This window comes from Mesoplodon densirostris, chromosome 3 (genome assembly GCF_025265405.1).
Source record: "Mesoplodon densirostris isolate mMesDen1 chromosome 3, mMesDen1 primary haplotype, whole genome shotgun sequence".
NCBI lineage: Eukaryota > Metazoa > Chordata > Mammalia > Artiodactyla > Ziphiidae > Mesoplodon > Mesoplodon densirostris.
The window spans coordinates 157,465,053-157,488,894 of NC_082663.1; the positions used below are offsets into that span (position 1 = coordinate 157,465,053).

The 23,842-nt window shown below is 36.4% G+C and overlaps 1 protein-coding gene across 1 annotated transcript; it reads right to left on the reverse strand.

Annotated features, from left to right (window-relative positions):
* Positions 1-1,165: 1,165 nt before the first annotated feature.
* LOC132485893 (dual specificity protein kinase CLK4-like) lies at positions 1,166-23,404 on the reverse strand. Its single transcript, XM_060092498.1, has 14 exons — positions 23,380-23,404; positions 20,427-20,587; positions 15,538-15,592; positions 13,615-13,782; positions 12,474-12,564; positions 12,009-12,075; positions 8,953-9,069; positions 8,694-8,860; positions 8,393-8,487; positions 8,013-8,142; positions 5,155-5,237; positions 2,260-2,339; positions 1,447-1,537; positions 1,166-1,364 (listed from the first exon to the last, which is right to left on the reverse strand). The coding sequence occupies exons 2-14, from the start codon at positions 20,585-20,587 to the stop codon at positions 1,230-1,232; spliced, it is 1,440 nt and encodes a 479-aa protein (XP_059948481.1). The 5' UTR covers positions 23,380-23,404; the 3' UTR covers positions 1,166-1,229.
* Positions 23,405-23,842: the final 438 nt, after the last annotated feature.

A 23,842-nucleotide genomic window follows, 5' to 3' on the forward strand; every position in this document is an offset into this window, starting at 1 on the left:
TCACTGTTGTGGCCTCTCCCATTGTGGAGCACAGGCTTCAGACGCACAGGCTCAGAGGTCATGGCTCACAGGACTAGCCGCTCCACAACATGTGGGATCTTCCTGGACCGGCGCACGAACCCGTGTCCCCTGCATTGGCAGGTGGACTCTCAACCACTGTGCCACTAGGGAAGCCCCTACCACTTTGTTTTTCATGTGTAAACAGGTAAGCAGAAAACAATACCTACAGACAAACAAAAAGTTCATTATGTTAACCAATCAGGGTCTGGAAACTTCTGCAGTTTCCTTCCCAAGTGTTCTCCGATCAAATCATCTTTTTTTTGTTTTCCAGTAAACAGTAACATAAATACAAATTGTTTTATAATAGCCATAAAGTCTCATAGGCTGAGGTTTAAGTATTTATACTTCATATGGTAAGGAGACAGATACTGGACAATTTCTAGACTCCTGAAGATTTGGCATTAAAAACAAAAACCTCAGTCATCAGAATTCCTATTTCTACATTTGTGACTAACTACATAAATAACCATTGGAAAACAGGACTTTCCAAGCTAACTTTCCAGTTAGACTTTAATCTTAAAAGATGTGTGTATGTGGTTTTATTAATCTATTACGATGCGCAAGTTGGATGTCTTTCCATGAATGCTACTTACCACCACTGACATCAACCAATGAAACAGAACACAATACTTACAATTTAATGAAATTCCAACAGCAAACAGTTCTTATGGGTTTTGGTTTCTAATACCTGCCTACCTAAAATTAATAATACTTATTACCTGTTCAACAATTACAGAAAAATCTTTTAAAGTTAAGGAAAGTTTGAGGTAAATAAAGAATATTCATTTAAGAATGAAGTAGTCAAGATTTCCTTTTACTCAAAAAAAACAAAAAACAAAACACAAAAATCACTTCCAAGAGTCAACCTCCATGTACAAAAAGGCAAGATCAATCACTGGACACAAAGGATATTCCAAAGGTCTTTAAAAATGGTAATTAATCTCAAAAAAGGAAAATTAATTTTAGCTTTTATATTTCATTCATTATCAAGACCATATTTGCTTAACAAGATAATTATGCAATTGATACAAAACATACAGCATTTACACTTAACTGTACAAAATAATTTAAGGTTTATAAAAATATTAGAATGTTTAGAGTTGACTGACACAGTCTTAAATAATCTCTTCTAGAGAAGTATAGTAAGACCACTGATTTCCATTTTATTTCTATTTTAATAAGTCAAAGAAAGGATGCTGCAATGCTTCGTCCAAGGTAATTCTTTTCACTGGATCATATTCTAACATTCTTTGAATCAGGTCAAACAGTTTCTCATGTTCTTCATCATGACAGAGCATAAATTCCTGAGGGGAAAAATGACTTTGTTTAAGAAAGACAATAAAAAATAGTTAAAACAGGTTTTTTTTTGTTTTTTTTTTCTTTTACCTTTAATGGTTTGCAGTGTCTCGTAACATATCTACCAGGAGAACTATGTTTCTCCCAATCTAGCTGATTATGAAGAAAATACTTCTGTTTCCTATAGGAAAGAGAAGTCTGGATTAAATTTTAAGAAAAAAAGAAACCCCAAACCCACATTCTTACCCTGCCCCAAACAGGGGATTGGGGGAAAAGATGGAACCATAGACATCTCTCTATATATACATAAACATACAATTTCTAAAAATCTCAGCAATAATTATATCGGCTACCTTATATGGTATTTTTCCTAATCTTGTACCCTCTGAAGTTTTAGTATCCCACCTAAGTTGTACCATATGTGAAACAATGCCAGCTTCAAAAACAGAGGTTCCTAGATCCATTCCTGTAAATTCTGATTTCACTAGATCTGGAATGGGGCTAGAAATCGTTAACAATTCCCTGGATGACTTCTGCGGTGAAGCTACGTTTTGAAACCACTTATAGTATTCTTGTCCAAAGACGTACATGTGGTTTGCAACAGTCTGGAATTCAAATTTAGATAGGACTCCAAAATCAAGCTCTTTTTACTACTCTATGTATTATTTTTAAATCAACCTAGGAAAACATTTATGCAAAGGTTAACCTGAGTATAAAAACACCACTTTATTTACTGGATCACAAAGTAAATATTGCATTACTTTTCAAAAACTTGACTTCATGAAAAAGAATTCAAAATCTACAGTCTTTGGAATAAGCAATAACAACAAAGATGGGTTTTCTATAGTTTGAATATAGGCCACTGCATGTACCCAATAAGGACTTTAATCTTAAAAAGCATACCTTGTTTTCTGAATCATGTCTGTTGGTATGGGTCCTAATATACGTTCCATCATTGCCAGGTGTTCTTTATTATCATTAGTCTAAAAAAATAGGAAAAAGAAACTTAGCACTTTCCATTTCCCTACACGCACATAAAAGGATAACACAAGAAAACAGTGTGTCCGGGACTTCCCTGGTGGTCCAGTGGTAGAGAATACACCTTCCAATGCGGGGGACGTGGGTTCGCTCCCTGGTCGGGGAACTAAGATCCCACACGCTGCGGGGCAACTAAGCCTGCCCACCACAACAAGAGAGCCCGCGAGCCACAAACTACAGAGCCCACACACTCTGGAACCTGCACACCACAAGTGGAGAGAGAAAACCCACGTACCGCAAAAAGAGAGAAGCCCACGTGCTGGAATGAAGACCCAATGCAACCAAAAAAAAAGTAAATAAATAAATGTTAAGAAAAAAAAAAAGAAAATAGTGTTTCCATAAAAGGACTAGATTAGACAGCTATACAATTTATATTACACTCTACTTCAAAGATGGAATAAAACTGAATGAGCTACACTGATTGTCTGATTTCTGAAATGAATTGGTAAGGTTTGTATAGCTGACTGAGGAACAACTTTTTAAGTATATTTTACTGAAGTACAGTTGATTTACAATGTTCGAATAATTTGTTTAATGTAAAACAGAACAGTTTTTCCTTATTTGTATTACTTGCACTGTTTAACTGAGGGATGACTGGGAAGATTACCAAAAACCTGGCTACTCATTTTATCGGTTGCTTAACTAACCTCCATCACCCAATGGATAGCAACTTTGTAACACTAATCCTAGACAATAAAAATACAGTCCCAATAATTCTTACAACAACCTTGAGCTAGGACTATGGGAACATAACTTTCAAAGAGGTTAAGATACTAGCTCAAGCTCATATAGCTCATCAATGAGGAAACCTGAGCTGTGAACCCAAGTCAAAACTCATATTCTTAAATTACACAGTAACAGAGCTTTGGCTAAAGTAGAATAAATTGTTAAACTAAATGGTACACTCCTAAGCAGAGGCTGGAAAGCTTCTTCTATAAAGGACCAGATAGTAAATATTTTAGGCTTGGATGGTCACAGATGGTCTCCACCACATATTCTTTTTCATTTTTTAAAGCAGGCATCAGATAGGATATAGTTTGCCAATCCTTGCTCTGAAGAGCAGAGTCTATGTGCAATGCTTTTTAAATCCATTAACTACTGTGCCTAGCACACTGCTTTCAAAATGTTCTTAAGTCATGACAGGAATAAATAATACAAGCTCCATTATCTTCAAAAAGTTCCTTAGTTGAAGACTATTTTGGGGGGTGGAATTAAAATATAAACCACATCTCAAACCAAAGTTAATCATCGACGCTTAAGATCTCAGAATGATTTACAATCATAAAACCATCTGAAGGATTTTATATGTGTCAGAATGAAGAAAGCATGCACTGTGCTCAACTTTTTCCTTGACCCTATAGCTTACTACCACAAAACCAGACACCACCCCCTAGAAATGTCCGACAGCTATGTTCTAGATATCAAACTTGTCTACAAACTCAGAGTACTTTTAACAGATCTCTACGGAGTAGACAGAAGTTTGGTGAGGTGCCCCATAGCAGTGAACACATATATTCTGCAACAGCCACCTAAGTGACTTATAATTCATCACAGCTTCCTCCCTCCTCATCCTGCATTGCCATAACCTCAAAGCAACCTTGACAGTATTAGCCAGGAACTTCCTAACCACCCTCACCCCATCCAACAACACACCTTGATCAAATCACAACCCTCTTAAAGTTCTCCAATGGTTACACCACTTGAAGCTTTCAAGACTTTTCGTTTTCCGACATAAGCAAAATTATGAGGAAAACAAGTAGAGACCTAAATAACATTTTCTCCTTTTTGTTCTGCCAAGTAAGCCAATAACTATTATCATTTCATAGAAAGAACATTTTAATACCAAAAAAAAAAAACAGGAGAGATAATTTCTAAATGAAAGCCAGGACGGCAACCCTACAAAATCATTTTCATTTTAGACCGGTCTACATTTGGAAACCACTGACTCCGAGGATAAAACAAATACCTTTCTATGGCAAACAAGTCCACTATGAATCAGTACTTGCCTACTGACACCATTTTCCTATTTATCCAAGACACTCCGGCAGCACTATTCATCCTTCCTCAACTAGAGTAGCTTCCTTTATGCCTCTTGCATTTATGAATACCATTTCTTCCTGATATGGCCATCACACACTCTAGTTTTCTGACAAACCCTTACTCTTCCTTATAGCTTGGATTAAACTCCCTATTCCTCAGTGATGCCTTCTCGAAGGAAACTTAACCGTTCACCTTTTCTGGGTTCCCTTCTACATTGTTCCATTATAGCAAGTATCATATTGTACTGTACGTTTTCCCATGTCTATCCTGTGTATGTCTTCCTTGAGGAGAGAGATGCTGTCTTTTCATTTTTATACACACAGTGCTTAGAAATGTGCCTAGGGTGTCATACATGCTTAATACAACTTACTGTTTCTGAATTCTTTTAATAAAAGTGCAACATAACCAGAGCTGAATTAAAACTGACCATAGTAACACTAATGTAAATTTATGAAGGAGCATCACAATCAAATGGATCATATGAAGTCAATATGAACCATGTGTTTAAAAGCTCCACATGCAGAATGAATTATGACCATTCACTGAGAGTATTTCATTCAACTATGGTTTTAGAGAAGGTTGACTATTTTGCACATGGAAGTTTACATCTTAAGAATAATGACACTATGGCAACTTTCCAATATGGAAACAAAAACTTTAACATGCCTTTAACATTAAAGCTCATTATGAATCAGTAAGTAACATTTACTAAATACATACCTGAAAGACTGTGAAACCAAGGTAATATTCAATAAGAATGCAACCTATGCTCCAAACATCACATGGCTGAGACCAACCTAAAGCTATTTAAAAACAAAACCAAACATTTTAGTATGCAACAATTTTTAATTGCCAATACACAATATCTTTTCCTATGTGGGTGCTCTCTTTATATAGCCCATTTAGGAGAATATGATAGTAAATTCAGGGTTTACATTTTTAGTTTTATACCAAACATTATTCAGTATGCTTTCAGACTCCTCCATATCCTTGTATCAACTTACAGTATTTTAACCTGGGGGAGGAGGCATTTTATGGAAAGTAAGAGGGGTTAGCAAATATTCCATAGTCTCTGAATTGCTTGTGCAATGAGGAGCACTGTTATACCCACTTAACGGTTGTTCTATGAAATTTTACATTTTATTAGTGCAAACATAGGTCAATAATTATCCTCAGAGTGTAATTACTAACCCCTTAGCAATTACCATCAGCTTGATATCTGAGTTTATTTCTTCCATTAAAAGAACTAGTAGTGTCACATAAATTATGTAAGAATTATAATGGATATTATAAGCAGTGTCACCCATAAGCAGAATTATACAGATATTTAAAGTTCACATAGAGAGGTATCTATATATGTACTTTCAGGTTGTCTATACATGATCATATATTTTCTCCTTCAGAATTCTCAATAGTAACATTATTCAGAAAAGAAAAAAACACCTAGCCTTAAGTCTCTATCTATTTAGAAAGGAAAAGAGTAAACCTAAACCATACAGATGTTTTAACCTTTTATAGATTAAGTTTTTAATAAAAAAATAAAGTACAAATAAAACCTACTTTAAAAGACATTTCAATTACTTTCAGTAACATTACTGAATTTAAAGACAAAGGAAGAAACAATATATTCAAGGAACTTGACTATGATTTAGCCATTTTTGTTAACCCTCATGGTACTTATCACTTGAACAAAAGGATAATGGAGCATGGTTTCTACTTACAGTAACACATACAAAATCTGCAAATGATAGAGCTTGGATCTAAGATGAAAGTTTTCTTTTCCAGCCACTCCTGTCTCCCAGTCCAGCTTTCTCCCAAGTGACTGTAAACTACCTCATTCTCTTATGGCTCAGCTCTCATACTCTTTGGAATTTCACATCATTCACTTTTACCAACTTCTGTTTACTACCAACACCCAAGACATGAGACCAACTGCCCTCCTCAGTGGTGGCACCTGACAACATCTTCCTCTTCAACCTAATTCTGCCTTAATCCTCAGGAGTAACACTTCACAAACACACAAAGAACCCTTCTAATCTTCCCATCTGTTCATTTCTTTTCCTAAAGACCAATAACCCCAATTTCAGATTTATATCAACTATCCCCAGCCTGGCCACACATGGGACTGTATTATTACTAAGAATCACTGTATCTTATGCAATCTAGGAGGAGGCCATTAACTAACTGTAAGATACACCACTGTTTTATGAACCAATAACCAAGAAAAAATGCCGTTTTGTCTTATGTTTCCTCACATGTTAAAATGTGGAGAAAAATCTTCTTCTTAAAATTGATAAAACACAGCAAGTTATCTCTTTTTAAGCTCTGAAAATACCTCTCTGTCCACAATCTCTTCCCACACTCTATTCTTTTACCTTCATTGCAGCCTTCAGTCCTCAACCATGAATACATTTTCTAAACTACTGCAACACAGCAGCTTCTTTCAGACCATACTAAGCAGAAATCCTAGTAACATCAATCTCAAAGATGAGCTCCAAACCTGTGCTATCCTATGTGGTAGCCACTAGCCACATGTGGTTATTTAAATCTAAAAGTCTAATTAATTTAAAATTCAGTTCCTCAGTCACACTGGCTATACTGAAAGTACACAGTAGTCTACGTGTGGCTACTAATGGCTACCATGTTGGATAGTGCAGATATACAACATTTCTATCATCATGGAAAGTTCTACTAGCCAGCACTACATACTATTCTTAATTTCCTGTCCCTTTTACTAATTCTTTACTCTAGGTAAACGTCATTAGTTTGCTTTCACACTCATATTCTCAACTACCAAGTCCTCTTCGACAAAAGGTAAAAAGTGGAAAAGACTGATTCCACAAAGATGTTTTACTATCCAACCTCGGTTGAAACTTACTTTTGGCAAAGTAATATGCTTATACCATTTAACTATCTCCCAATATCACCTGATCTGAATTTTTCCCACTGTCTCCAAGCCCCCAAATCCATCTCTGACTTCCTTGCTCTATCAACATGACTCGGTCTCGAACTTTTAAATTTTGAGGCATAAGATGCGCTCTCCCTCACTGAGTTCCCTTTTATTAATATTGAAAAACCCTGCACCTTAACTAATTTTCCTTTCCATGCTTTCCCATGTCAAAGATGATCAAAGAAGCTCTCCTCTTAGACTAGCCCCTCTTTCTTCTCCTCTTAACCTCCATCCACCCTACATCTAGACGTCTGCCAGCCAAATCTTTAGCATTTTCCCCAGCACCATGCTTTGTGATGAGACGAAAAGAGGTGCCCACATCGCTTCAAAATCACACTGCTGTCATGGACTTAGCCAATACTGCTTGTTCTCTTATGATCTTGTAAGACTGACTTGTTCAAAAAGAACCACCACCTGGAATATCTTTACAGACGATATCACATTTTTCCCACTCAGGAAAAATATTTATAGCAATGTCCAGACAGCTTTTATGCAAACAGAAAACATTTTCTGTACACTGCTAAGAAAATTACAGCTATCCCCCAACTACCTGCCCCCCAATAAAAGCTATAGAGAACAAAAAATCTCTTTTTCAATTAAAATATCAGGAAGTCTGGTATCTACTAACCCAAAATGACCTCTGGAGCTCTGTAATGCCGTGTAGATACCAAAGTGCTATGATGTTCATCATCGTATGTTGCACTTCCTAAGTCAACAATTTTGATATCCGTGTTTTTCAGTGTGCGTTCATCACGTTTCTAGAGATACAGTTAAGTAAACACAAAGATCAATAAAGATATGAAATATTTTATAGCACTATCCAAAAGGCTTGCACATGAATTCTCTTTTTGATTTTCAAAATAACCCCATGAGAAAGGCAAAGGATTACCCTTTTGGGGTTAAACGTCAGGATATAATAAGCCTCAAAGGTAAAATTCCTCATCCAAGGATCACCAAGCTAAATTAATTTTAAAGACAACTACCAAAATTAAAACAAGTATAACTTACCATTTTTGAATTATACTTGACTATATAGTCAGACTCCACAAATAAAATATTTTCAGGCTTCAAATCTGTATGGGTTAATTGATTATGATGCAAAACTACAAAAGAACAAAAAGACATTATTAGTTTCACTTACAAATTTAATCTGTACCGGGGGAAAGGAGAATTCGTAGTAGAGGTAGGGATCAAAAGTGGTTTCATCTTTACTTGCAACGTGCATTTTTAGTGACAATGGTTTGATATGTTGCTTGTCCAATAAAACCTTTAATTTACTGGTATTTAAAAATTTAACAAGTATACTTACAATTTACTGACTGACAGATCTGATATGCCATTTGCCTGATATGGTCAATTTGAAAGGGCAGAAAGCTATTTTCTTTAATGAAATCATAGGTACTAAGTCCCAGGAGTTCGAACACAATACAAATATGACCATGATGATCAAACCATTCTAGCATCTGGACACATCGGCTAAAACAGATCAGAATACAAATAATTCAGTTCACAGAATTCTGATTATTTCATGTAACATAATGGATCACAGTTCCAAGTTTATTACTTACAAGACATTATTGGGATCAGTACTATTTAAATGCTCCAATACTTCGATTTCTGAATGAGCTGCTTCACGATATTGTCCCATACTTTTTATGATTTTCACTGCTACATGTATGCCACCCCTTAAAAACAAAATGAAAATGGTAAATGTACAGAAGCGCGTTGAAGACATGTATCCTCTAAAGCAGCTGTCACCAACCTTTTTGGCACCAGGGACCGTTTTCATGGAAGACAATTTTTCCATGGTTGGGGGGAGGGTGTGATGGTTCAGGTGGTAATGCAAGCTATGGGGAGCAGCAGATGAAGTTTCACTCGCTCTCCCACTGCTCACCTCCTGCTGTTAGGCCCAGTTCCTACCAGTCCACGGCCCAGGGGTTGGGGACCCCTGCTCTAAAGCATCATCTTGTTAAGTACCAATCACTCTATGCTATTTTCCTAAAATAATCTTTCAGGGTATATTATAGCAGATCTATAAACATTTTTTCAAAACATTTTGACAAAATATACATTATACAGAGTGATGATTTCTCTTAATACTTATGAACGTTAATGTTTGTTTCCAAGTTTAAATTTACCTAGATTTTATAAGTAGTTTTTTTTAAAAAAGGATAAAAATATAAACCTTGAACATACTACTGCTGAAAACATTTACTCATTCACCAGGCTAGACCGACTGTGCCAGATGTTGCATTGGAATCACTGTTAAAAAGAGCTTCTCCCACGTACCTCACAGTCTAATGGAAAAGACAGACACTTGAACAACTTATCATTAGGTTAGAAGTGCCTGGTATAAGGAATAGAGAGAAGAAAGAGCCTAACCGTCAGAGTTAGGGCAGCTCAGACTTCTTCAGAGAAGAAAGACAACTATCAGTTTGTTAGATAATTCTGGCAAAGGAGACACCATCAATAAGTCATCAAGCCAAAAAACTGTTTAGTGCATTCACTGATGCGAATATGTATAAATAGCAACAATGTATGGCAGCGTGTTTTAGACCGGGGCATCTGTAATACAACTTAAAAAGTGCAGAGGGAATTCCCTGGTGGTCCAGTGGTTTACAACATGAGCTTTCACTGCCGTGGGCCCAGGTTCAATCCCTGGTCAGGGAGCTGAGATCCCGCAAGCCACGTGGCACGGCCAAAGAAAAAAGCCGTAAATGATTTTGAGGAAGAGGATTTCCAAATCGTCATCTTCCTTCTGTCCTCTTTTCTAAACCTGATCTTCTTGAATACAAGCCAGCAGTCAACCCTGCATTTTTCACTATGGCCTTCCCACATTACAAAAGAGAACCCCATGCACGTGAAATTAATATGTCAAGGTTTGTGCCCTAGGCTGCTTATAAAAAAGAAAAAAAAAATCTTTGAGGCAAAAATTTTTCTAGTGGCTGGATAGCAAACCTATTCCAAACTCATTTCTTTTGACAAGGTCCCAATGAAGTTGTGGGCTGATATATAATCATCAAAATAAATTTTTAATGATTTATCTCCCTATGATGTATAGCATATATCTCAAGACTTAAAAGAATTACTATAAAACTGCTGTGACAAAACTTCTTCTAGTCTCATCTATTTCATCATATGGACAAGTTTTCTAACTGCTAATATGCTATAAAAATGAACAGTGCTAATAGCTATAAAAATGAAAAATGGATAATGGTGTTAGCTAATGCTACTATAGTAATCATATTGCAGTATATAAATGTTTCAAACCAACGTTATACAACTTAAACTTATAAGCTTTCATATTACTTGTCAATTAAAAAAAAAGAAAAATGGAAACTTAATGTTAAAACAGTAAGATTTATCTATGGACACAGGAACTCATTTTTTAAAGGCCCCAACCATCTCAATAAAAGATATATTTTCAATTACATTGTATGTTTTAGGTCTAATAAGTATCAAAATTTGTAACAGATTTGTACTTGATCAATTGAATACTATTCATTGGAATATCTCAAATACTCAAGTCTTGGAACCTCAAGAAATTTTTAAAAGACCTAAATGGGACAACTAGTGAAATGTGAATCAGGTTGTAGATAAGCTGGCAAAACTTGAAAATACATATAACATGTAAATATAGAGAATGATTAAACACTGTAAAATGTTAACATTTGTGGAATCTGGGTGAAGAATAGATGGGAATTCTTAGCAACTTGCCTAAGTCAAAGTATTTCAAAATATCTTAAAATTTTACTTTATGTTCACATTTTTGTCATAGAGAGGAAAGGGTGATAATAAAAGACATTTAGGATAATATTCTTTATGAAAAGAGAAGTAAAAGTTAAGTTCAAGATAAAGCATTTCTAAGTATTCAAGCAAAGTTTGTTCATGGATGACAGGAGGTATCAAGCTGTTGTATTTATATTCCCCCAAACATATTTAGAAAGAGAAATACGTTTTTTTAAAAATCAGCATTTACAATAAGCTGGAAATTACATCCTCAACTATTTTATGATGAAAAGTTGAGATGTCAATTTAGAAATGTGCAGTTTCCACTAAACTGTTTTAAGACGTTCACTTACAAAAAAACTTGCAACCGCAGAATAGAGATCCTAGAGGAAAACATGAAAATGAAGCAGAGAGGGTCAAATAACAAAAAGTTTAGTATAACTCATTAAAGAATCTGGACTTTATTCTGTAGGCTTCAAGTAATATAATTTATTTATAGTTTGAGAAGCTAACCCTAACGTGCAAATATTATCCTTTGGAAATAAAAGTTTTTGAACCAAGAAGATTAGACATGCTAATTTATTGTCTCTGCAATTCAAAAGTAGGGTAAAGCACTCCAAATCTCTTATAGAAAGCTAAGGACCTAAGTTCTGGGAAAGTCTTCACTTGAACACTGACATTAATTTCAATGAACTCCATCTGATAAACATTTTCAGCATTCTTGGTCAAAATCCATACTTATGGTAAATAAATCATACACAGTTCAAGAACTTTTGAATACTTATACCTCCCAGGAAAACACATAGCTACCACTTAAATTCCATTTCATCTAAATTATGGATCCTTCTCCACCAAAAATATCAGAATGTTCAAAAAAGAAAAACAACAAACTTACATGCCATGATCAATGCACTCTACAACTCTGCCAAAGGTCCCTTCTCCCAAAGTGTTCACGATTTCATCTAAAGTGAGCGGGGAGAAAGAAGTGTAAGTACATGAGTACAAATTATCAGTTATTCAAATAATGAATGCTTAAGTGTGGAATTTTTTCAAATGCTCTCTATTAAAGCATAATTAAGGTTCCAGCCCTCAAATTATTTTATTTTCAGCTGCTACAAAAATAATTTAGATAGAGCTATCTTTCTTGCTCTAATCTCAAATTCCACTGATTATTTTGGAACTTTAGAGTAGAAATATTTAAACTCTATAGAAAAGAAGAAATACAAAAGAACAACAAACAAACCCACAAAAAACAAAACAAAAAAGCAATGAAGAGTTCTTTAGCCCCCCGCTGACAAACTATTCTTAAAAAGATTATTCTGTCTGCAAAGTTTAAAAAGTGTTGAAAAATATTCTATACATCTTGCTTTTAGAACGTCTCCACTTTGGCAGATCAGGTGACCCTCTTCATCATCTTCTATACTCCTGGATCTTTTCCTTTGGTGGCTCTTCTGGAACGGCAAGTGGGCAGCACCAAGATCGTCCAGCCAATCAATATAGCAGAGTGAATTCAGGGCAGAATACGCAATTCATTCAGCACGGAGATATTCAGGCATTCAGATAAGCACCAGGCCACGAAGAGTTGGCAGGAGCAATTTCAAATTCAGTCCCCAGAAATTCACAGGACACAGTTTATGTTACAGAAGAAAAACATGGCAAGATTTTCAGATAAGTTACTTAAAGTGGCAATAGAAAAAACAACACAATTGTCTCTAAAATACTGACTTAATTCAAGTCTGAAATTCAAAGAATGCAATGTCATGATCTATTAATCTCGTTATAAAGTAGCCTATGCTGTTAGTTGAAATGTCTAGTTTGGCAGGAAGATGTTTTAAAATGTCAAGATTAGTTCAAATTGATACTTAGCAATATTTTTAAACATACTTATTAAAATAAAAGGGGAAAATAAAGGCTAATGTCAATGTTTGATCTAATCAATGATAGTTCTACTGAAGAAAACTTGGGGAGGAAAATAATAATTCATAGTTTACTGCAAACAAGTGAAGATTCATGAGTGTAAAAAAAAAGGCAGACTTTCTGGACAATAATTTCCCCTTCAGCACCCACTTTCAGAATTCCAATGGAACTAATTGCAGATTGTGCTATACACAGGGTAAGTATCCCCCAGTGCAACTTTCTACATTTGTCTCCAAGTACTGGGAAAGGGGTTTCTTTTAAAGTAAAAAATGATTAAGATGAAAGAAAAGATGGGTGCTTCATCTTTTCGTATGATTATGTTATAAAAGATAAAAATATTTTTAACATTAAAATCAAGAACCTCATGATCTGGTCTGCAGAAAATGAGTAAATGTGGGCATATGAGGACTAACTAATAAATGCAGATTAGTTGTAAGAATTTGGAAGTTTCCTTTAAGGATTCAAGTAATATAAACACAATTATATTCATATAGTATTATAAACTTTTTCAAACTTATTGGCTCAGTAAGAGCTTTTACACACAAATAAGTATCCCCCCAAAATAAAAACAAAATCAATCATACCGAACGTGACTGATTACTTGAACACTGTCTATTATGCTTCCTTTTAGGACTGCTTCTCGAGCTTCGGACTGAATATGTACTGCAGTGGATTCGATAACTGCTTTCAACGTCTCTGTGATAACGTCTAGGAACATATCTTTTGCAGTAGTCATTTCTGTATTCATCAATGTTAGGAACATATCTTTTGCAGTAGTCATTTCTGTATTCATCAATGTTAGGAACATATCTTTTGCAGGAGTCATTTCTGTATTCATCAATGCTAGGAACATATCTTTTGCAGTAGTCATTTCTGTATTCATCAATGTTAGGAACATATCTTTTGCAGTAGTCATTTCTGTATTCATCAATGTTAGGAACATATCTTTTGCAGTAGTCATTTCTGTATTCATCAATGTTAGGAACATATCTTTTGCAGTAGTCATTTCTGTATTCATCAATGCTAGGAACATATCTTTTGCAGGAGTCATTTCTGTATTCATCAATGTTAGGAACATATCTTTTGCAGGAGTCATTTCTGTATTCATCAATGTTAGGAACATATCTTTTGCAGGAGTCATTTCTGTATTCATCAATGTTAGGAACATATCTTTTGCAGTAGTCATTTCTGTATTCATCAATGTTAGGAACATATCTTTTGCAGTAGTCATTTCTGTATTCATCAATGTTAGGAACATATCTTTTGCAGTAGTCATTTCTGTATTCATCAATGTTAGGAACATATCTTTTGCAGTAGTCATTTCTGTATTCATCAATGCTAGGAACATATCTTTTGCAGTAGTCATTTCTGTATTCATCAATGTTAGGAACATATCTTTTGCAGTAGTCATTTCTGTATTCATCAATGTTAGGAACATATCTTTTGCAGTAGTCATTTCTGTATTCATCAATGTTAGGAACATATCTTTTGCAGTAGTCATTTCTGTATTCATCAATGTTAGGAACATATCTTTTGCAGTAGTCATTTCTGTATTCATCAATGTTAGGAACATATCTTTTGCAGTAGTCATTTCTGTATTCATCAATGCTAGGAACATATCTTTTGCAGTAGTCATTTCTGTATTCATCAATGCTAGGAACATATCTTTTGCAGTAGTCATTTCTGTATTCATCAATGCTAGGAACATATCTTTTGCAGTAGTCATTTCTGTATTCATCAATGTTAGGAACATATCTTTTGCAGTAGTCATTTCTGTATTCATCAATGTTCGGAACATATCTTTTGCAGTAGTCATTTCTGTATTCATCAATGTTAGGAACATATCTTTTGCAGTAGTCATTTCTGTATTCATCAATGTTAGGAACATATCTTTTGCAGGAGTCATTTCTGTATTCATCAATGTTAGGAACATATCTTTTGCAGGAGTCATTTCTGTATTCATCAATGTTAGGAACATATCTTTTGCAGGAGTCATTTCTGTATTCATCAATGTTAGGAACATATCTTTTGCAGTAGTCATTTCTGTATTCATCAATGTTAGGAACATATCTTTTGCAGTAGTCATTTCTGTATTCATCAATGTTAGGAACATATCTTTTGCAGTAGTCATTTCTGTATTCATCAATGTTAGGAACATATCTTTTGCAGTAGTCATTTCTGTATTCATCAATGCTAGGAACATATCTTTTGCAGTAGTCATTTCTGTATTCATCAATGCTAGGAACATATCTTTTGCAGTAGTCATTTCTGTATTCATCAATGTTAGGAACATATCTTTTGCAGTAGTCATTTCTGTATTCATCAATGCTAGGAACATATCTTTTGCAGTAGTCATTTCTGTATTCATCAATGCTAGGAACATATCTTTTGCAGTAGTCATTTCTGTATTCATCAATGCTAGGAACATATCTTTTGCAGTAGTCATTTCTGTATTCATCAATGTTAGGAACATATCTTTTGCAGTAGTCATTTCTGTATTCATCAATGTATCTCTGGTCCCGATAATATCTCTCATTCAAGAACCTTGCTTCTAAATAATGACTGCAAACACATTAAAGGATTTAAAATTACTCTCTTCGTTCTAGAACGCTTTAACCTTTAACCACATTTTAACGTGGTTAAAATAAAACATTCTCTCAAGAATTCCTGGTTTCAACAGCTAACTCAATAAAAGGAAAAAATACAATTTGATGAATTAGAATTTATGCTTAACTCACAAAACTTAAATAATTTTACTTTAACCAACAAGCAAATGGGTACATATATCTCTATTAATATATACTGCTATGAAGGAACAAACCTTGGGTCAAATCATTCAACATATTCAGTGTTTACTTGATTAAGTGTCCCTTTACCTTCTGGTGAAAGTTAAGGCCAAAAATTCACAAAACTGCTCTTCTGAAATTCATCAATCTTATGATATATGCATCTGTAACTAAGCTCTCTTCCTTTTTGCAGAGCCACACACAACATGAGGCAGGCAAAACAGGATTCCTTTCCTTCTTAATGTAAGTTAGGTATCTCTGGCACACAGAGTTCTTTCACCAAAGGTGTATTAGAGCTAAAAGGAATCTTAAATATATTTCAGGCCTTTCACTGTACAGATGACTACACTGAGATCCCTAGAAGGAAAACGATTTGCCATGGTTGTAGAGCACATTCTAAATCCTATTGTATGTGCCAGTATTATTCTACACACCACCTATTCCATCTCCTCTCCTCTATTTCGAGCTTCCTGTATCTTTCTGAGAAATAGTCAACACAGTGTTTGAAGGCTGCTTCATGTGCCAAAAATATCCAAAATATATGCCCCTCAAATGAGAAAAGGTTCTTGTAATTGCTTGTTTAGGATTTCCCAACCCCCTACTTCCCTTTGCATTTTGAGTTTCCTGTCACTACTGCTTGTGAAATAAACAAGAATTCAGGGAAAACAGCATCATCTGGTGCCATAGTGCTTACCTTCTTTTTTATTTTTTTAATTTTTTTTGTGGTACGCAGGCCTCTCACTGTTGTGGCCTCTCCCGTTGTGGAGCACAGGCTCCGGATGCACAGGCCCAGCATCCATGGCTCATGGGCCTAGCCGCTCCGTGGCATGTGGGATCCTCCCGGACCGGGACACGAACCTGTGTCCCCTGCATCAGCAGGCGGACTGTCAACCACTGCACCACCAGGTAAGCCCCATAGTGCTTAACTGCTGAATCTACAGATCCCTTTGAAAATCTAATTGAGAGGTATGGACCCTCTCCCCTAAGAAACGCACAAATGCGTAAACAAAACTTGGCAAGGAATTTCAGAGATCATGGACCTCAGGAAGTCAATGGATTCCAGTTAAGCAGCCTTGATTTGATGGAAAGAAAAAGACAGAGTCAACGGACCCAGTTTCCCATCCCCCTCTCTACCTGGAATGAGTATTCTTTTCAACAGTGTGAAGCTTCAAGAGGGATGCACGTGGAGCACTGAGGGAGAGAAGGGACACCTGCCCAGTCAGACACACCAGCTAAAATAATCCTGACAAGCAATGGAGTGACAGATGTTAACTAGACTGCCCTCACTAACCTCGTTCTTTTTCCCAGAATATGTTGTCATTCTTTTTTCTCAGGAGGCTGGTTTATGCAAAAATAAAGGAGAAGCATCTCTAAAACTGCTACTCAACAGGGCTGGCATCAAATCCAGGCTGGGGAGATGCAGAAACCCCCTTTCCCCAGTGTCAGCCTTAAGTTCTAGCCATTGGAGAAACAACTCAGGATATTAGGGTCTAAATCTGGGTCTAAGTCAGGGATCTGATGAGTTGCTTGGAACCGTTAACGGAGAGATCTACAATACGTCAAACTAGAAATTACCATACTCTAAAGGGCATCTGTTTAATTCTGTAAGGCATCCTTCCCATAAAAGTCTAAAATGTATCGGAAAACTCTAACACTAATAATCCTTAGCTGGACTAGTGCATGAAATTAGAGCTGCTGATAATCCATAAATAATCTATAGAATAACAAACATGGAGTGAAGTAATACTATGAGGATAAACTAAAAAGATGAGGACCTCTTCAGCCTACAACAACCGAGCCTTAGAGATTATATAAACAAAGTCTACAGAATTATAAAGGCTATATGGACAGAGTGAACAGGATGAACAGACTGATTGAATTTCTAAAAATAGTCACTGAATGTCCAGTGAATATTTCACTGTAGTTCTTTAAAACAGCCAAGACTAATGAGGCTATGGGCATTCGTTTTTATTTCCACACAGGTCCTGTGGAAGAAAAAAAATATATGAGGCAAAATCCCTGCCAACAAATAACTGTTCAATTTGAGATTACTCACACAAAAATAAAACAAAACTCAACCATGCAGGAAATGCCGAAAGCCTGGATATGAGTGCTTAGGAGAAAAGACTCATAATGCTTAAAATGGTCAGGGAAGATTTCGTGAAAAAGAAGGGAAGAGTTGCATCTTATAGGGACATCAGGATTTGGATAAAGTAGGAAGTAGAAGTGGTGCCAGGAAAGAAAAATGGCATATTACCATCTTACATTTATAGAGTACTTTTAGCCAGAATGGTTTAGAGATGAGTTTGTCTACATGTTACTTAGGAAATAGTAAGTAGACAATTTCAGCAAGAGCAATTTTCACATAGGGGAACATAGGCAAATAAATAAGCTGGGAACAGATCATCCAAAATCTTGCATGCCAGGCTAAAGGGCTTAAAACAGTGTTTCTCAAAGGGTGGTCTGTTTATTAACAATATCAAAATACTGAATTTTTAAAAATGAAGATCCCTGGACCCCAGGTCAGACTCACTGAATAATCTGGTAATATGCATTTTAAACATACCTCCAAAGTGATTCTATTCACACTAAAGTTTGAGAATCACTGGTTTAAGGCTTGATACTCTATGTTACAACAAGACATTTAAGGATATAAAATGTGTTCACAGTGTTCACAGCCACATCAGTCTTCCTGTGTAGAATTAATTGATTAAGCTTGTAGGAAGGGAGCAATTCACAGGCTACTTACAAATCAGAAAGAAAAGACACTCTGAAATATATAGGAAAAAAGGTAAGATAATTGATATACAATAAAAGCGCTGATAAATCATAAGAAAAATATGCTTTAATAGAAAAAATAGGCTAAGAATACAAAAATAATGTTCACAATCAACTAGACTTCAATTAAAAAAATATTCAAGTGTTCAATAAGCACATGACAGAGGACAAATTCAGCAGAAATTTAAACATTCAAATGAAAAGAAAACACTATTCTTGGCATTTCAAAATAGACAAGACTGGTGACAGCATGTCGTAGGGAGTGTAACTTGGTACAAACTTTCTAGAAAAATATGTGGAAAAATATGTGAATATGTAGCAAGAGCCTTATAAGAGTTCACACCCTTTCACTTGAAACTGTCCCTTCTTAGAACCTATTTTCAGGAAATATTCAGAGGCAAAGATTTGTATACAAAGATACTTTTCAGAAGAAATAACTTTACATCCAAATGAGGGACTAGCATCCCACCAAGAGTACCTTCTTTATATGCTTCTGTATTTTTCATTTTTTTCCAATAATTTTACAATAGAAAAACTCTTATGAAGATTTGAATCTTGAAAATGACTATTAGATTACTCCAGATTACGGAGAGCAATTACCACCAGACATCTCTGGTGCCAATATCAAAGAAGAAACTATTGGCCTAGTGGTTATTGCACTGACTCAGTATCATCTTTATGTGGTTAATTGTGAATATGAATAACTGTTCATCATTCATATCACTTCCTTTCGACACATACAATGCATAATAAATCCATGAATGGTTAGTACTATATGTTAAGCCTTACAGAGTATTTTGTAGTTATCTTAATATAGGGTACAGATATTCTTGTATAATACATTAATTAGCTCAGGTCATTGAAATCCTGGCATAGATTCTCCCTCTTCCCTCCATATGATAGTGTGTGAAGAATGATTAGTCTGCACTGATTAACAACAAGCTCACTGTTCTACAGAACAAGTCTGTTTTGGCATGGAGAAGGAAAAAAATTGCATACTGTTTTTTAAAGTAACCCCAGTTGGCTAATTTAGAAAGCAATCTGGCAAACAGTCCCAGTGGAACATCTGCACAAAACAAGGAGAAAACATAGAACCAACAAAAACAAATGAGAAAGGGAAATTAACGGAGGACAGAATGAAAGAAACTCTATTCACCTAGGCTTTGTTTAATCATTTAGGAACTTGAAAAATTCCTTCAATTCTGTATAAATGTAGTACCTCCAAATTTTACACTGGTAAGAATACAACAGAACAGGACACATGCCATTGGAAATTTTTAATGAGGTCCTTCTTACAACAGCCAAGCTTCTAAAAATCCCAAACATATCCACTGGCCTTATCTACAAATATAACCTGTAGAATACAGTATAAGCAACTAATCCCCAACACACTTTAACATTCTCACACACCACATGCTATTTTTCCATCTGGATGAACTCTTCCCGACCCTTCATTAGCTCTCATTTGTGGAACCCTAAATAAGTGCCCCAATGTACAGCTCTCCCTACTACATACAAGTTAAAGGCACTCACTGGTCCTTTAATCACTTACTTAACTTTCGTGTGTCTCATTTCCCACAACTATATTACTGGCAGCTGGGACTCCATCAACTGTCTCCTACAGCTCCCAAATGGACACAGATATGTGAGAGTAGGAACTCTGTTCTATTCACAGCAGTGTCTAGCATATAATAGGCACTCAGTAAATATTTTCTGAATGAGTATTTGTTGACTGATTTATAAAACAATCTGACAGATGAAAGCTATATAAGCTAATGACAAGTCATTACAACTATTAGTGTTAAAATGGTACTAGTTCAAGCGTAATTTACCAATAAGATTCTTTAAGCTGGTGATGTGGTTTACAATGTCTGTTCTCTTGTGTACTACTGTGGGATCTCCTCTTCCATTTGTGACTTCTACTATAGCTTTCATGTCCCAGGCTTTCTCTGTTATCCCAGTCAGGGCAGTGAGTTCTTTTGGAATGACTCATCTGTTAATGGAAATGAAAAGTGAGTTGTGGAATTTACAGGTGGTTATATTTAGTAAATCAAATATTTCACATTAATATTAATTAAATAGAAAAACCCCAGCACATGGGGTCCTACAGGTTCTAAAATCTTCGTAGGTAATGGTTCCCAAGGCATGGAGGCACTATCCCACTGGTATGTCAGATGATTCTAAGTGGCATACACACCTAGTATTAAATGATAACACTGTGAGACCTTAATGCACTTTCTTTCCATTCTTCTGGATATATTCTCAGCTTGGTGCATATCTTCAACTAACACTCGCTAACTGCCATTTTTAAAAAAAGAGTCAGGATTCAGGCTTACAGCCTTCAGTAGACAACAATATCTAGCTAGAAATTAATAACTTTTTTGGTTTTATTTTTATCATTACCTTCTTTCTATGGTAAATTATTACTAATCTCTTAAGTTATTGATATAATCAAATTATTAACTTATTGATGTTAACTTTAAATGTGAACTAATTTAAAACAAATATCACAAGTGTCATGCAGCTTTGTTCAAATACAGTGATACAAATAACTGAAGTCAGAGAAACACTTAGGGATAGAATATAGGAGATGAATGTTTATTTTCAGATCATCCTGCAACCATTCTTAAAATTAAACATATTTGTTGTAGATCTGGGGTGACTAAAGAAATGAACCTATAAGGATGAATATGGTCACACTGAAATCAGATAATTGTGACAATTCCTTAACTCCATCTACATCCTCACAGGTTCCATTCAGGATCAGGATCTGTGTTCTAACAATGTCATCCCATTCTGCCTCTTCAAATCTTAATTCTTTCACAAAGCAGTCAAGTTTTTAACAGTGATGTCCAAACTGTTGAAGAGGGTGAGGTTCACAACTCAGCAAGGAGCTGAAAACAGGTAAAATGGAGCAAAACCAACTTAGTTAACCTCCTTCAGTTAGCCCAAATGACTCAGTAACAAGCAAACAAATTCAAGTAAAAAATTTAAAAGATTTCAAATGAATTAAAAGACTTTAAAATGAGGCATCTCCTGGGAGGTATTCCCTAAGAAAATGTAGGTATCATGCCATCAGGGACCGAAGCCACCAAATATTTAGATCTTTCAACTCACTTCTCTTGTTGATTCTTAGGTCCAACAAAAATCCTAAAACTCTAGTCAGGGTTCTCACTGGAAATTGATAAGTGAGCATTCTGATTTACATAGTCATTTGAATATGGGAAACTGAAATAAATGACATTACAAATTAACCTGAGCCAAAAGACCATCAGAAAAGCCATCAAAAAAATTATATTTCTAGTGGAATTCTTCTAACCCTTCAATTACCCAAATTATATGTTAACCACATAGGAACTCTTTAAAATTGTTTAGTTAAGCATTCTTAAATCATAGCAAGCAAAATTACAACATCTGATGACTGAGGTTTATTACTATGATTATTATAATGTATTTTTTTCAAAACACGTGTGTCTGCTTCAGTTTTGTTTTTTTCCTTCTACTATCAGTAGGCCATAACTAGCTCACCAAGGCAGAATTCTTAAATAACCACAGTTATCAATATGCAAATATTAAAATAAGCATCTTGGGAGAGCCAAAGGTTTTTATTTCTCTAGCCAAGTTCATTACCTTAAATTTAATTCAGCTGTTAGGAAGCCGTCCCCCCCCCACCACCACTACTGTTCAGAGATATTTTCTCAGGGGGCCAAGAGAAGAATCCCAGATCCAGGTTATACAGATTAGGTTCCTTCGCATACAAAAAAAAGAAAAACTATCTAGAATTATCACACTGTTTCTTATTAACAAAGAATCCTACATGTTAGAATCATTGGACGTCCTTCAATAAAAACATCAGATACAATAAACATCAGATGTTTATATCCATCTTAGAAACCTGATTCTCTACTGCCCTTTAACACCCTATATTACCTGACAATTTGGCGTTATCTATATAAAAATATCTATATAGGTTAAAGTTATGATTAGATGGCTCCAAGAGTACTGTATGTAATGGATAACAAGAAGCCTGTGGGTGTATGTATGGAGCACAATCATACAAAGATACCTATAAAATAAGACCAGGTGGTTGACGTGGTCAGTTTGGAGCGCTGTTTCCTAAGAATAGTATAAGCATTTCATGGTTACTTAAGTAATCAAGGACAGGGTGATCCAAAAGTATCAGAAATGCACATCTGATGCAATAATACTATGCTCCACTTTAGGAAAAAGAGTTTGCAAAAAGGATGAGCCTCTCCGTATTTACCTCTCACAAGCACGAGCTAAATTCCACCACCTGGACTTGCAAACTAGCAGTTCCTCAGACGCCCAGTCCCCACCCCCCGCCTCTCCACCAGGGCACCTGGCCAGGGCCTTTGGCGCACTCAGAGGCAGAAGTCTGACCTCGGAAAATCCCAGAATGCTACAAACGGCCGAGGCCAGGGACCCAGAGTAAGGCTTGATCTAGGACAACACTTGCCCCAGGAGGCTCTCACAGGGTCTCACTCTGATCGGCGGGACGGGTCACGGGCCTAAGGAGCCGTGATATGAGTGGCCTGGCCTCTCTGAGACGAGTCAGCGGCAGAGCCGAGGCCTTTCCGCCCTTGGATTTTAAATCTACCATGACACTGGGGCAACTTTAGGTTTCAAATGCCACGAGCAGAGCTGTGCCCTGAAGAAACCCTGGTCACCGAGTCCCCGAATCCCGTCGTTTTTCCGACACCTGCCTTTCGAGACCTAAAAGACTGGGAAACCGCCCAGCCCAGAACACCCTATCCGAAACCTTACCTCCTCAAAAGCAAAAGGCCCTTTGGCCAATAACTGTCTCCAAACCGCCGTCTTCTCTCCCTATCGCTGCAACAAACACCCTACAAAATGGCAGCAAAACCATCTCCCCAAAACCCCACCGTCAGCCTCTAGCACCACTTATATAGGAGGAAGGCGCCTATGTAACAGAGCTCCCGCGCTCTCGCCCCTCCCCTAAGGGGCGGGGCCCAGTGTGACGTCGGGGCCGCGCCCGGCCCTCCACCACGCTGCTGTGTGGGCGGAGCAGTCCCGGCCCCGAGATGTGCCTTGGCTGAGGCGACTCCTTAGATTGTTTTCGTTGCGGGAGAACCTGGGTGAAGTCAGGAGGAGACGACTTAAGCCTGTGGCACGTGTCTGCTGCTACTCGAGGAGTTATTCTGAATGCAGCACCTCTCAGCAGAGCCAACCTTGGCTCCGTTTCCTGCTCTCCCGCCCCAGTGGGCCG